The sequence below is a fragment of the Asterias rubens genome, chromosome 3 (assembly GCF_902459465.1).
Source record: "Asterias rubens chromosome 3, eAstRub1.3, whole genome shotgun sequence".
NCBI lineage: Eukaryota > Metazoa > Echinodermata > Asteroidea > Forcipulatida > Asteriidae > Asterias > Asterias rubens.
In genome coordinates this window covers 15,538,893-15,553,278 of record NC_047064.1, presented here as the reverse complement: position 1 = coordinate 15,553,278, position 14,386 = coordinate 15,538,893, and the positions used below count along the sequence as shown (strand labels likewise).

The following is a 14,386-nucleotide window of genomic DNA, read 5'->3' as shown; positions in this document are numbered from 1 at the left end:
AGAGAGAAAACTTGCACTTTCAGCAAAAACAATTTTGGGTTGAATAAAGACAAATCGCCTAGAGCGGGATTCCAACCCATTACCTCGGATAAAAGTGCTTGCGCCCTACTAACTGAGCTATCTACATAGAACCCCTTATGTTGGCAGTCTCCCTAAATATATTTTGTCAATATCTTTGTTCGGTGGTGAATAACCAACAAAATAATTATTTGCCTGTGTACAATTCTGCCTTCTGGACAACACTTTCTGAAACTGCTGAAACTTTTCTGCAGGCATGCAACTGCCCGTTGAAAAAGAATGGAGGAAAATCCTCAAAGGCACAATGCAGGTGCGGAGCAGATGAAACGCCACGGGACATGAGACCCACAATGGTACCCTAGAAAATGTTGAGGTTTATTATGCGTTAAGGTGCATTGTTAGCATGTACTAGGCTTATTTTACATTATTGTAGTTGGACATGTTGTTGCCAGGCATATTATTAGGCTTTAAAAAATAAATTACGAAAAAAAAAAAAAAAAAAAAAAACAATTTTAGCACATTTTCTTTTATTTTTTTACACGCGGAATTCCGCAGAAACGCGAAAGAGTTGCATGCCTGTTTCTGGAGTACCTTTCACCCCAAAAACTTTGATACTTTCTGTTCCGGACAACACTTTCTGAAACTGCTGAAACTTTTCTGGAGTACTTTTCCCCCCCAAAAACGTTGATACTTGAATAGAAACTCTAAGTGTGTGAACACACCCTTGGTGAGCAAGCTAATAATAACACTCACGGATCAAACGTCTCCCATTCTTCAAGTGAGTAGTCCGAGTCCAGAGAGTCATCTTCTTCCACGTAGGTGTTGCAGGCCGATAAGGAGCATTGCGTCACCTCATTGTGATTGGAATCTGAAGAAAAAGAAAATAAAAATAAATAAATAAATAAACTAGACATGATTGCATTTGTGCACAAATGCAGAGGCTGTTTCGTTAAGAAAATTTTAAATTTTGTTCCACTTAATTTGAAATTTATTCATGTTTTTTACAGCAGTTATGACTAATCCAGGCTATTTAAAAAAATAATTTGAATTATACCATGTTCGGATAGCAATTTATGTGTTAAAGGTGCAAAAAAAGAAAAAATCATAAAAAATCGTGTGATGATGTTATCATGACGTCATTTCACAATTCACGAAAGCTTGCCAATATCTAACAACCTACCAAGTTTCAACATGATCGCATAATCACTTAGGGAGTTATATTAGTTCAAAAAGTGCACCTTTAAGGCCGCGTCACGTGACCCCCGATGACGTCATTGATCTGAAACTTCACACATATGATGGCTGCCTGACAGTTAACGTGTGTGTAAAATTTGAAGTGATTACAAAAAACTTCACCACACACATCTTCAAAAAGTCCATTTTGACGAGTTTTCAACCTGCCGCTAGAGGGCGCTGTTGCAATTTGTGACGTCATCAATATTTTTTTTGAACTGCCCACCCTTGCTAGACACTTACGTCCTTGGAAAGCAACTTCATAACTTTTACCACTTTTGAGTTACAGGGCACTTCCGTTTTTTGCCCGTTTCAACCGGAAGTAGAGGTCATGTGAGGTCACGCACACGAAACAAAATGAAGACCTAATTTATCCCTACCACATCCCGCAAACAGAAACCTACGGTCTCGTTTGGCTGATTTGATATAGATTTTCAAACATTTAACATAAAACACCTTTAAGATGACGTCACGTGACCGCTGATGACGTCATCATGACATCCTTGCTTTAGGATCATTATTGCACCATAACCTTCAATCCCTGAAAGTTTCATTGCAATTGCTCTTTGGGAACTATGCACAAAATTGCGAGTACTGAATCAGACAAATAAAAAAATAAAAAAAACTAGACACGATTGCATTTGTGCACAAATGCAGAGGCTGTTTCGTTAAGAAAATTTTAAATTTTGTTCCACTTAATTTGAAATTTATTCATTTTTTTTACAGCAGTTATGACTAATCCAGGCTATTTAAAAAAAATAATTTGAATTATACCATGTTCGGATAGCAATTTATGTGTTAAAGGTGCAAAAATAGAAAAAATCATAAAAAATCGTGTGATGACGTCATCATGACGTCATTTCACAATTCACGAAAGCTTGCCAATATCTAACAACTTACCAAGTTTCATTATGATCGCATAGTTACTTAGGGAATTATATTAGTTCAAAAAGTGCACCTTTAAGGCCGCGTCTCGTGACCCCCGATGACGTCATTGATCTGAAACTTCACACATATGATCGCTGCCTGACAGTTAACGTGTGTGTAAAATTTGAAGTGATTACAAAAAACTTCACCACACACATCTTCAAAAAGTCCTTTTTGACGAGTTTTCAACCTGCCGCTAGAGGGCGCTGTTGCAATTTGTGACGTCATCAATAATTTTTTTGAACTGCCCACCCTTGCTAGACACTTACGTCCTTGGAAAGCAACTTCATAACTTTTACCACTTTTGAGTTACAGGGCACTTCCGTTTTTTGCCCGTTTCAACCGGAAGTAGAGGTCATATGAGGTCACGCACACGAAACAAAATGAAGACCTAATTTATCCCTACTACATCCCGCAAACAGAAACCTACGGTCTTGTTTGGCTGATTTGATATAGATTTTCAAACATTTAACATAAAACACCTTTAAGATGACGTCACGTGACCAGTGATGACGTCACCATGACATCCTTGCTTTAGGATCATTATTGCTCCATAATCTTCAATCCCTGAAAGTTTCATTGCAATTGCTCTTTGGGAACTATGCAAAAAATTGCGAGTACTGAATCAGACAAATAAAAAAAACAATAATAAAAAAAACTTTAACAAAAACAAGAGCTGTTTCGCTGCGCTTCGCTACGAAACAGCTAATAAAAATAAATAAAAGGAAAAGAAAATGGGATGTCGTAGGGTTGTGGACTTCATAGACTGTGGGTTAGAATGCTGGCCTGGTCAGTTGCGACACTTGTGTCCTTGAGCATGGCACTTTATCAAAATTGCTCCTTCCACTCAGGGAGTATAAAATGGGTGCTAGCGAGAGCTGGGCGCAGCTAGGCAGTAACATGGAATACACCCGTATCATGTCCAGGAAATTAGACATACATGTAGATAAAAACACCAGCCTGATTGGCTTGGGATAGACTTCACTTAAAAAAGACAGTAAACAAACCTCCCAAACACTATGCCCGCCATTACATCAGGGTTTACATGTACAACTCTACATGTATTTTAGGCTGTAAACTGCTCGCCTCTTTTTCTAATTGTACATTAAAGCTCTTGAAACAATGGCTGCAGTCAAAGCATAATGCTAACTTCCAAAGCATTAATTTGGTCACAAAGTTTACAAAGTCAGTCTCATGGTGTGCTTTAACCAATGCAGTTGCGTCATCAATAGGGTTGATTTAATTTGGACTTGTCCAAAAAAAGTCAGAAAATTGGGCACTTCTTAAGATTAAGACAAATTCTTTGATTTAATGTATTTCAGCATGTTTGACGGATTAACAAGACTCTCCTGAAAAACTTTGCTTCTGTGATTTTCAATTACTTTTCTTCTCAAAAACTTGACGACTAATGAAGCTGAAACTTATGACAAACATCTTCATTGGCAGTGAGTAAGGATTCATGTTATGGCCAAAATCGTGATCTACAGAAGGCACCAAACCCTTTAAAGACACTGGACACTATTGGCAATTGTCAAAGACTAGCCTTCACAGTTGGTGTATCTCAACATATGCATAAAATAACAAACCTTTGAGCTCAATCGGTCATTGAACTTGCGAGATAATAATGAAAGAAAAAAACACCCTTGTCACACACAGTTTTGTGCGTTTAGATGGTTGATTTTGAGACCTCAAGTTCTAAACCTGAGGTCTCGAAATCAAATTCGTGGACTTCTTTCTCGAAAACTATGTCACTTCAGAGGGAGCCCTTTCTCACAATGTTAAACACAATCAACCTCTCCCCATTACTCGTCCCCGAGAAAGGTTTTATGCTAATAAATATTTTGAGTAATTACCAATAGTGTCCACTGCCTTTGAAACTCTTTCTTTGCTTTGATTTGCCTTCAAACTTAACTATCATTAGAATTGATCCTAACCTAATCAGTCTCATGACGATGACTAGAGCAAGCTAGTCGAAACGTTGAGACCAATTCAGAACTGACTCCGCGGCAGTACAGTTAATTACGATCTTATAAGCTAAAGTAGTAGTCCAGTCTATTTTCTATACCATCCGCCCTGGTAATAGTTAAAAGCAGGACAGTTCTTTTCAGAACTGAGAAGTCTCCCGAACCTCTGTTTATCTACTCCGCGGCAGTAGAATAAAGCAAGACAGTTCCCTAAGAACAACTCTACCTGTCAAGTAGATACCCACATGGTGTTACCGCAAACCAAATATACATTGATCCTAACCTGTAATCATCTTATCATGCTCATCTTCAACTTCAATGTCCTCCCCTTCTTCCTCCTCCTCCTCCTCGTCTTCTTCTTTCTCTTCTTCAGCATGTGTGCTGCCCTCTGCTGTTGAGGCTAAGCCAGGTGGTAACTCGGCACTCGTTGTGGTGACATCGTTCTCTGGGACGTTAGGAACGGCTGCCTCTTGACAGATGGAGTCAGCGGGCACAGAGTCCATGTCTAGCCTCTCTGCCACTTTGGGTAGGTTTTCCTTGTTTTCAGCAGTCAAGCCTGGTTTTAAGAGGGGTGGTTAGAGTAGGGGATAGGGTTGGGGGACGACAAGAGAGCACAAAAAGGTCAAATTTAAAAGCAGTGCTTGCAAGCAAGGGGTTCAGGTCAAGTTCACACATAACAGAAATTAAATCATTTAAAATTGCTCAGTAGGGCTTTTAAAACAAAAGATAAACATAAGTAAAAATATTCCAAGGGCCTTATTTCAATTCATTGTTCTTCGACTAATTTTCCAAAATGTTCTCTTAGAATGTTCTCCCAGTTTTTACAAAGCCTGAGGAGAACCTTGTATATTCATTACTCATCATTATCAGCAACAAATCTGACAGAGAATAACTTTCCCTACATGTAATGTTGGCACAAAACTGATAACATACAGTCATCAAAGAAAATAATGGCTAACAAATTAATAACAGACAGAGTACATTCAAACATCCATCGGAGAAATTGTTCCGAGCAGGGAAAAACATCTGCCATGCGCCAGTTTAGGAAAACTCTTCTGACAACAAGTGGTTGTCATTTAGCCTTCGAGAAAGACTCTGCTAGGGTCGAAACGTCAGGCCATTAACTATTTTTTTGCATTTATACCATCGGTCCATTTGGTTGGTAAGTTGTTTGCAACAGCTAATTTTCCTTTCTCAAGAATTGTTTAAGAAATACAACTGGACTCACCATTGCAGAGGAACTGGTAGACAGGACTGAAAATAGTTCCAAGGAGTGTGGTCCGAGGCGGACTATCAAAATCCGCTGAAGTTACAGACTTAGCTGCCATCGCATTCTTCGGTACTACAAAGAATACAGGAGAGATAACATTAGAGCTTTTAAAATTATGTCATATGGTCCTAGAGGTCAATGAACTTCAACACAAGGCCCAATCTGTTGAAGCAGAAAAGTACTGCTTAGCAACTCGTTGCACGGCAGAAATTGGTAGGATAACAGTCATTATAACACACCTCTTGCTTGTTCTGTATTCTGGTTGGCTGAAACACGGTCACGTGGGATGAACTAATATAGTCTAGTGTTCGCGCGCGCGTGTTAGCGGGAACTAGTACCCGAGCGGGCACTAGTCTTTGAAAATAGTGCCCGGTTACAGCGCCCTCTCTTGACTTGAACCGTGAAATGCAACTACAAAACTTCCTGTCTTTTCCAAATTTCTGTTCTTATTTGACATTTAAGACCCAGCTAAAACACATATTGACTGGCATAATTCGGTAACTAGTGTACGTCTATTCCCCCTTGGGCCTGTAAGTGACCAAAAGAGGGGCCTATCCGAAATTCTGGTCACTCAAAGTCCCTCGGGGGAATAGACGTACACCAGTTACCTCATTGCAAATCAATATGTGTATACTAATAGTAATAAGCATAATTTTGTTGTGCTGAGCAACTTTTTGGACTTTTTTGTACTTTTTAAATTACAAGGAAATTGGGCCCTGATGTTTCTGATCAGCAGAGAGTGGGTACGAAACCCAGTCGTGACAACTGTTAAGCAAGACACTTAACCATGATGCTCAGTCCTTCGGATGGGACGTAAAGCCGTAGGTCCAGTGTGTTGTGTAATGCACGTAGAGAGCAGGGGTTCGCCCCGGTGTTCCTGGTGTAATTGGCAGCATATTGGCCACAGCACCTTGTAAACCATTATATGGTGCCATGAAAAAGAAGTACGTCTCAAAATTTTAAACAAAGTCCCACATACATGTCATGTACCTTGCAGGAAAATACTGAAAGTTTAAGCATCTTAAAGCCATTGGACCCTTTCGGTTCAGAAAAAAAAATAAAAGTTCACAGATTTACAAATAACTTACAGGGTTTACAGAAGGCAATGGTGAAAGACTTCTCTTGAAATATTATTCCATGAAATACTTTACTTTTTGAGAAAACAGCAAAACAATATAAATTCTCGTTAACGAGAATTACGGATTTATTTTAAACACATGCCATGACACGGCGAAACGCGCCGGAAACAAGGGTGGGTTTTTCCGTTGTTTTCTCCCGACTCCGATGACCGATTGAGCCTAAATTTTCACAGGTTTGTTATTTAATATAGAATTTGTGGTACACAAAGTGTGGGCCTTGGACAACACTGTTTACCGAAAGGGTCCAATGGCTTAAAGCGCCACTGAGTGAGTTCGATCCTCAACAATTTATGTAGGGATATGTTCTCAACCAACGATGGGAACGATCAAGGTGATGTACACCAGATAACGAAACTCGTGTTCCCCTCCGCGCTGTGCAGCCATGGAACATTCGCCTTTGTATCACAATATTATTATTATTACTCACTTGTATTGTTGTTACATTCATCGACCACCATAGTGGGCTCTGTCTTGGTCCTCTTGGGTTTGGACATGGGCGTTGAGGAGATAAAGGTGTTATCTTCAGTTGCATCTCGCTTCCTCTTACATGCGATGTCTGACTTCTGGAGAAGAAAAACAGTTTTGAAAACTTCTATTAACCTTCTACCAGGTTCATACTCCAAAACGCCTCGGGATCTCCCGTATGCACACAACACCAAGATACCCCACCATGCCACACTTTCTCACCATTTTCTCAGTGCCACAAATTGCCACAGCAGAAATTGACTGAGAAGCAAAACCTTACGACCTAACTTCCATTACAATGGGAGACCTTTTGAGACGCTGGCGGCAGCAGACATAAACTATATTTTTTGTGGCTCTGCGCGTGCCGCACATGCTCAGTTGTCCGTCTTGTCCGTCCGTGTAGGGCTGGGCATGTAACTACTGGCAAGAACTGTGAAAAGGGACAGTCCATTAAAGGATTTGGGTACTTTTTTTTTAAATGTCCATAGATTTACACTAAACTTACAGGGTTTGAAGATAATGATAGCGGAAAGCTCCCCTTCAAATATTACTTACTGAGGTGCTGTAGTTTTTGAGAAATGAGTAAAACAATGTTATGTAAATACGTTTGTAAATGATAAAAATAATTTTCGTCTCATAAAATTATTTTCATTACATTGTTTTACTCATTTCCCAAAAACTACAGCACCTTAGCACGTAATATTTTCAGGGAAGCTTTCTACTATCATTATCTTCAAACTGTGTAAGTTTAGTGTAAATCTGTGGACATTGTGTTTTTAGTCCTACAAAAGTTACATAGACCCTTTAGGCACAGCTTGTGGCTTTTCCAGTTTACTACTCTCATTGAAGTACCTTGGGCTATGACCCTACTCTATGCGCCTCAAAATGCCACTGTTGTCGCACAGTGAGGTTTGGGTTGATTGTCTCAAGAAACACACCGGTAGTAGAAGGATTCTAATAACAACATCACAGATCTTACAAAGTTTACAAAACCAAAAGGTGTCGACAGTGGTTATCAAATAGAATAAGTGCCTCTTCTTAAACCTCTTTCTGTTAAATATGAGCTCCTATAAATAAAACAGTCAATATATCAAGAACAAGAAATGGCCGCCAGCTTTTGAACTGCCTGCAATCAGTGTTCTTAATCTTTTTGTTCAACCTTGAGAGGTAATCAAGACAACACAATTAAACGAGAGCAAATAATAGCAAAGTGAAAAAATAAATAAAAGAAAAGTGGATAGCAAATAGTGATAGTGCAAATGATAGTGCACAGGAAATGATAGTCACTCCAACGTCTGCAGCCGATTTCACGAAACGCTAGGATTGATCCTACCTCAAGTTAGGATTAATCTTAAAGGTCTATATGCTACAGTCCTAGGTCCTAAGATTGATATTAAGTTAAGAAGAGTTTGGTGAAATCAACGGCTGCCGCCTTAAATTATACAACAGTTATAAGAAATAAGGTAGAACAAAATCACAGATTTTACATCACCCCTCAGAGATACAAAAACAACATGAGCAGCTAAGGTACAGTTACAGCCAGTTACAAAAAAATATATAAGTGAAGATGAATTTAAAGGATTCGGTACTTTTTGGTGATATTATACCAAAACCATAGCATAACCGGTTGATACGTTTTTACATGTTAAAACGGAGACAACAGTTAGGTGTTTTACTCATTTCTCAAAAACTGCAGCACCTTGGTAAAAAGTAAAATTTCTAGGGAAGCTTTCTACCATCATTATCTTCATACGTTTAATGTAAATCTGTGGACATTGCGTTTGTGTTAGGAAAAGGTACATAGACCCTTTAAATGAAACACTTCATAAAAATGTTCACATTACTCCCTGAAGATCCTTCACGATCTCCTGACAAATACACTTGTTGAGGGTTACAGTGCAGGAGTGTAACCGTGCTTTCAACCTAACCTGCCGTCAGATTGATATTCTATATAAATCTGACCGGATTAAATGGCAAGAAACTCTTCCCTCCGTATCCAAGGATACTTGTTAACGACGTAGTGTCAAACGTCAGTCACTGCCCAGCTATATTCCCAACTCATGCATGTTAATTGCTGGATCAGCAAGGTGTGACGCCATGCTATTGAGCTTCAACAAAATCCTTAAGAAAACAAAATAAATGGTGTCAAGCTTTCTGCCTACCGCACCAGAACAAATAAAGAATGTCGGCGATTAAAATCTCTGTCGAAAGTGGCCATTCACATTGCTGTGATAAAGGCATTGGTGGACACTATTGGTAATTATCAAAGACCAGTCTTCTCACTTGGTGTATCTCAACATTATGCATAAAATAACAAACCTGTAAAAATTTGAGCTCAATTGGTCGTCCAAGTTGCGAGATAATAATGAAAGAAAAAACAACCTTGTCACACGAAGTTGTGTGCTTTTAGAAGGTTGATTTCGAGACCTCCAATTCTAAATCTGAGGTCTCATAATCAAATTCATGGAAATTTCTTTCTTTCTCGAAAACTACATACGTGTATGTCACTTCAGAGGGAGCCATTCTCACAATGTTTTTTTTTTTTTGAGAATTACTCGTCACCAAGTAATGTTTTATGCTAATAAATATTTTGAATAATTACCAATAGTGTTCACTGCCTTTAATCAGGGTCTGATAGATCTTTGGCTTGGAGTTTCTGCCACTCAGTCAGATTTCTAGTTTTTCATATAATGGAATTCTTGAAAGCTTGAAATGATTTTAATTAAATTGCCTGCTCCTAAACAGGGGTGAAAAGAGAACTAATTTTCACCCACCCCTACCTCTCCGGAATGTGTTGAAATCCCTAAGCTCAAAGCGGAAGTGCTTAATTTTCACAGTTCCCCCTGTAGATAGGACACTATAATCCCATATTTTGTGGCTGGTCCCTAACTCTGACCCCAGTGCTCCCATCCTGTCTCATGGAAGGTACTTATTAACTGCCTAAAGACCTTAAACAGGCTAATTAAGACATCAGCACAGATTGGAATTTTATCAACCACTGACCATAAACATTATTAGTGTTAAAAATCAAAGGTGCTAAGATGTTGCCCTAATTTGCATACTGAAATATAAATGGACCTGGACCCAAATTTGTTAAAACTGAATTTGCTAAAACTGTCACGTCTTTTACTACAGATATTAAGTGTCTACAGTTGTTTTTTAGTTTTTGCTGTAGTATCTGTTGATATACTTGTGTGATCAAGGGTCCCCTTTTGGTGGCCCTGCGTTCCTTTTCGGGAGTTTCCATTTTACAGTGCACCACAATGTGTTTTGATATTTGTGCAATGAAGGTAATAAACTAAAACTAAACTAAACAGTACATGTACATGTACATATGGCTTTTGTATTTCACCTTTTTCCTACTTGAACAAAACAAGAATAAATGGATACAAGAAAGCCAGACGGGGCCCAAACAGCTTAGATACATTATCTTCAAAATTCTCAAGAAAAGTCATTTGCCTGCATGGGGGTACATGTACGTGTGTTCTGAAAAATAATGTGATAACAGTTTGTAAATATATTGCTCAATAATATTCAATAAAGTTTTTTAAGAGCTTCTTTAGAATGTTTTCTGCATGAAGTGCTTTTACCTTAACGTTTAAAATTAATAAATTTTGATGTGGAAAACTAATATAATAATAATTTGGGGGCTAATCATCCTTACTCGCAGCTAAGAGCGAAGAAAGCGGCTACAACGTGTTCGAGAAGCAGGCATGCAAGGGCGCGTCTGGCTGCCAGCCACATCAACCCATTATGACCACGGAGCACTGCCAAGATTGAAAGTGTTTGATTTTTCCCGAAGGAGGAAAACCCGGTAGTCTGGAAACCCTTGTGGCAAAGCAGAGAACCAACGCACAACTCAACTCACATGGCCCCGGCCGGGAATCGAACCGGGGTCACCTTGGTGAGAGGCGAACGCTTTACGCACAAGCCAACCATGCCACCTACATGTAATACGTACCAACAACAAGAGCGCATTTTCTATTTAAAAAATTGAAGTCACAAGAAACATATTTGGCTCTATCTAGGGCCATCAAAGGTTTTAACTTTTAACAATGTGACCAGTAGAATAACAAGCAACTGCAGCCATTACAAAATAAATAATGCTCGCTATTTTACAAAAATCAAACATGCGATGGCTCTATATAGCCAGATGACTCGACTCTGACTATATGAGCAAAATTCCACCCTTGTTTCATTGAACTTAGGCACAATTCCCTATATACCACCCTTGTTTCATTGAACTTAGGCACAATTCCCTATATATATTTTCCTATCTGCCCCACTAATAATGTGGTAAAAAGCTACCGTGTGAGTAATTGGTTGTGCGTAGTAACCCTGGGGTAACCCGATACCATATCCCAAACATTACGCCAACGGTGAAGGCAGTAACAATACAGTGGTTATTTCCCTGTCAATGTAACTTCATATCAGGGACAACACGTGAGTCATACGCCAAGTTAAAGGCAATGGACACTATAGGTTATTACTCAAAATAATTTTTAGCATACAAACTTACTTGGTAACGAGTAATGGGGAGCTGTTGATTGTATAAAACATTGTGGGAAACGGCTCCCTCTGAAGTGACATAGTTTTTGAGAAAGAAGTAATTTTCCAGGAATTTGATTTTGAGACCTCAAGTTTAGAATTTGAGGTCTCGAAATCAAGCATCTGAAAGCACACAACTTCGTGTGACAAGGGTGTGTTCTTTTCCCATAGATATCTCGCAACTTTGACGACCAATTGAGCTCAAATTTTTACAGGTTTGTTATTTTATGCATATGTTGAGATACATCAAGTGCGAAGACCGGTCTTTGACAATTACCAACAGTGTCCAGTCTCTTTAAGACCAGGGTGGAGTAGCACAACACAGGGCTGTTCCTCCAGCAGCCAGGAGATGCCAATTCATACATGGGAGGTATTTACATTGGGACAGAGTGGGCAAGCAATGGCTGGCCACAAGGTGTACCTCAGCAGTGTACACAAGGCAATGTTGTCTATACCATGCTGTAGACCTATCATCATAAAACTGTACGTGTCCCTTAAAGACCTACATGTTCTCAGGTATAATTATATACCTGCGTGGCGTTTCAAATGCGATTGGTAGTGTACCAGAACATGGGTCTATACCTAGCCCTGTCGGCCTTACACTTCCGTATTATACTACAGTGACGTCCTGGATATCAGGGTCCATTTCTGGGGCGGAACATTTTCAAAGCTTCGTAACTCAAATCTTACCTGCAAGAAACCACTTATTTCGACAGATTCACATTCCATGGCAGCATATATTTTTCTGCGGTGGGTTTTGATTGTCATATATTCTTCACAAATCCGTCATTTTCATGAAATAATGCAGAGCCCCAACGTTAAGAAGTTCAAATTGTTGTTCATACTCTCACAGTCTGCCGTGTGTACGCAATGCGCACGATCGCGCAAATCTTGCTTTGCCTTTGCCCGTCAACACTGTGCATTCAAGATACGGTGACCAAGAATTCATGCGTCTTGCATCTTGCGAATGTATACGCGTACACACGGCAGCAGACAACACTGTGAGAAAACGATCAAAACGGGAATTTTTTATCGCTATGAGCTGCATTATTTCACAAAAATTACGGATTTGTGAAGAATATATGCCGACCAAAACCCACCGCAGAAAAATGTATGCCGCCATGGAATGTGAATCTGTTGAAATTAGTGGCTTGTTGCAGGTAAGATTTGAGTTATGAAGCTTTGAAAATTTTGCGCCCCAGAAACAGACCTTAATAGTTAGGACTCTGTATCTGTGTTACAGAGAAAGAGTCCTATATAGGGCTAGGTCTATACCATGTCAGAATACTGTACACGTCCCTTGAAGACCTACTCAGGTATAACTATATACCTGCATGGCGTTTCAAATGCGATTGGTAGTGTACCAGAACCTGGGTCTGCGCCGCTGAAAGGTTTCCAGCCACCTTAGTTTTCAAACTACATTCATCTCAATGTAAACCGAACTGGAAACAAAAACTGGAAACAAAAACAACAGACTGTGACTTTTTTTCTTTTCTTGTGAAAACTGTCAGGCTGAATCCAAATTGATGGCTGCAGCTACAGTTATGACTGTTGCTATGGGTGTTGCTAAGGACAGCATACATTTCAATGCATGATGACACAGCTTTAAACGCAAATTTCATCACAACCTTAAAATTCTATTACTATTTACTTTACAGGTAACCGGACAATGATGGCCATAGACTCCCTGTAGGCATTTTAAACACAGTTTACAGTGTGTTCATTAGGAATCAGGGCCCAAATTACATAAAGCATTTAAGCACAACAACCTGCTAAGCACAGGAAAGTCTTGCGTAGCAAAAACAGGTTACCAGCCATCATTCCCTGTACCACTCATTTCTTGCTCAACAAAGAAAATTGCTAAGCAGTAATTTTTGCTTAACAGCTTTACGAAATTGGACCTAGACCATTACCTTCTTACCTTATCTGAGCAAGGTGAGAAGATAATGTACAAGTTCCAAGACGCAAGAAAATTATATGATGTATACTAAATAATAAATAGTAAGAAGACATGTACATGTACAAATAAAATATGTGTGCAGCAAAATAATAACTTATTGGATCCTTGGAATGGAAAATAACAGCTCCATCTCATCAAGATATTCATGTAAAAAAGAAATTATTCTCTGTAACCTTTAGCCTTATATGGGCATTACACAAAACAATGGCAGACATGATAGAGGTGGTGCAACCGATGGCTTGTTAATGAAATGTTGAGCGTGTACTCTCCTTAAAACAACCAAATCAAAATGGTTAATTATAATACAGTGCTATGATAACATTTACAAAGTTACGCGTGATTGACGCTTGGTAACAGTTAAGTAATTACCAAAATGGTCAATAGTTCATTTAATTCATTCAAAATGGACAAAGGACAATACTATTGATTAGTTTACCTCTTGGCTAAGAGAAAGAAAAGAAACACAAATCCAATCGATTACAACACCCCTGAAACAAAATGGTACATCCTGGTGATACAGATATCAGAATAAGAACGGTTGGACTGATCCACACTCACCACAGGGGCAGACCATATAAGGTTTTTAATGGAGGAGACGATTCCAGAGGGCGAGAAAGACAGGGTCGAATGATGGAACTCCTACGCAGATTAGAGAGTAATAATAATCGAGAAAAGAATAGATGATGTACATGTAGGCAGACGTTGGATAAGCAAACATCTACGCACTTAAAATTAAGTTAAATTTTTACGATAATAATTACTTTTTAAAGCCATTGGACCCTTTCGGTAAACAGTATTTTCCAAGGCCCACACTTCGTGTATCACAACTTCTATATCAAATAACAAACCTGTGAAAATTTGG

General features: G+C 39.1%; 1 protein-coding gene across 4 annotated transcripts in view; it reads right to left on the bottom strand.

Annotated features, from left to right (window-relative positions):
- The window catches only part of LOC117288061 (CTD small phosphatase-like protein 2), a 67,609-nt gene that overhangs the window by 15,021 nt on the left and 38,202 nt on the right, over nucleotides 1-14,386 (bottom strand). For 3 of the 4 annotated variants that reach the window (XM_033768756.1, XM_033768754.1, XM_033768753.1), the window contains exons 3-7: nucleotides 14,083-14,163; nucleotides 6,979-7,114; nucleotides 5,371-5,484; nucleotides 4,426-4,698; nucleotides 772-886 (exon numbers count right to left, since the gene is read on the bottom strand). In XM_033768756.1, the coding sequence (XP_033624647.1) occupies nucleotides 772-886; nucleotides 4,426-4,698; nucleotides 5,371-5,484; nucleotides 6,979-7,114; nucleotides 14,083-14,163 (719 nt within the window). The remainder of the gene's footprint in view (nucleotides 1-771; nucleotides 887-4,425; nucleotides 4,699-5,370; nucleotides 5,485-6,978; nucleotides 7,115-14,082; nucleotides 14,164-14,386) is intronic. The other variant, XM_033768757.1, reaches the window with a different exon arrangement.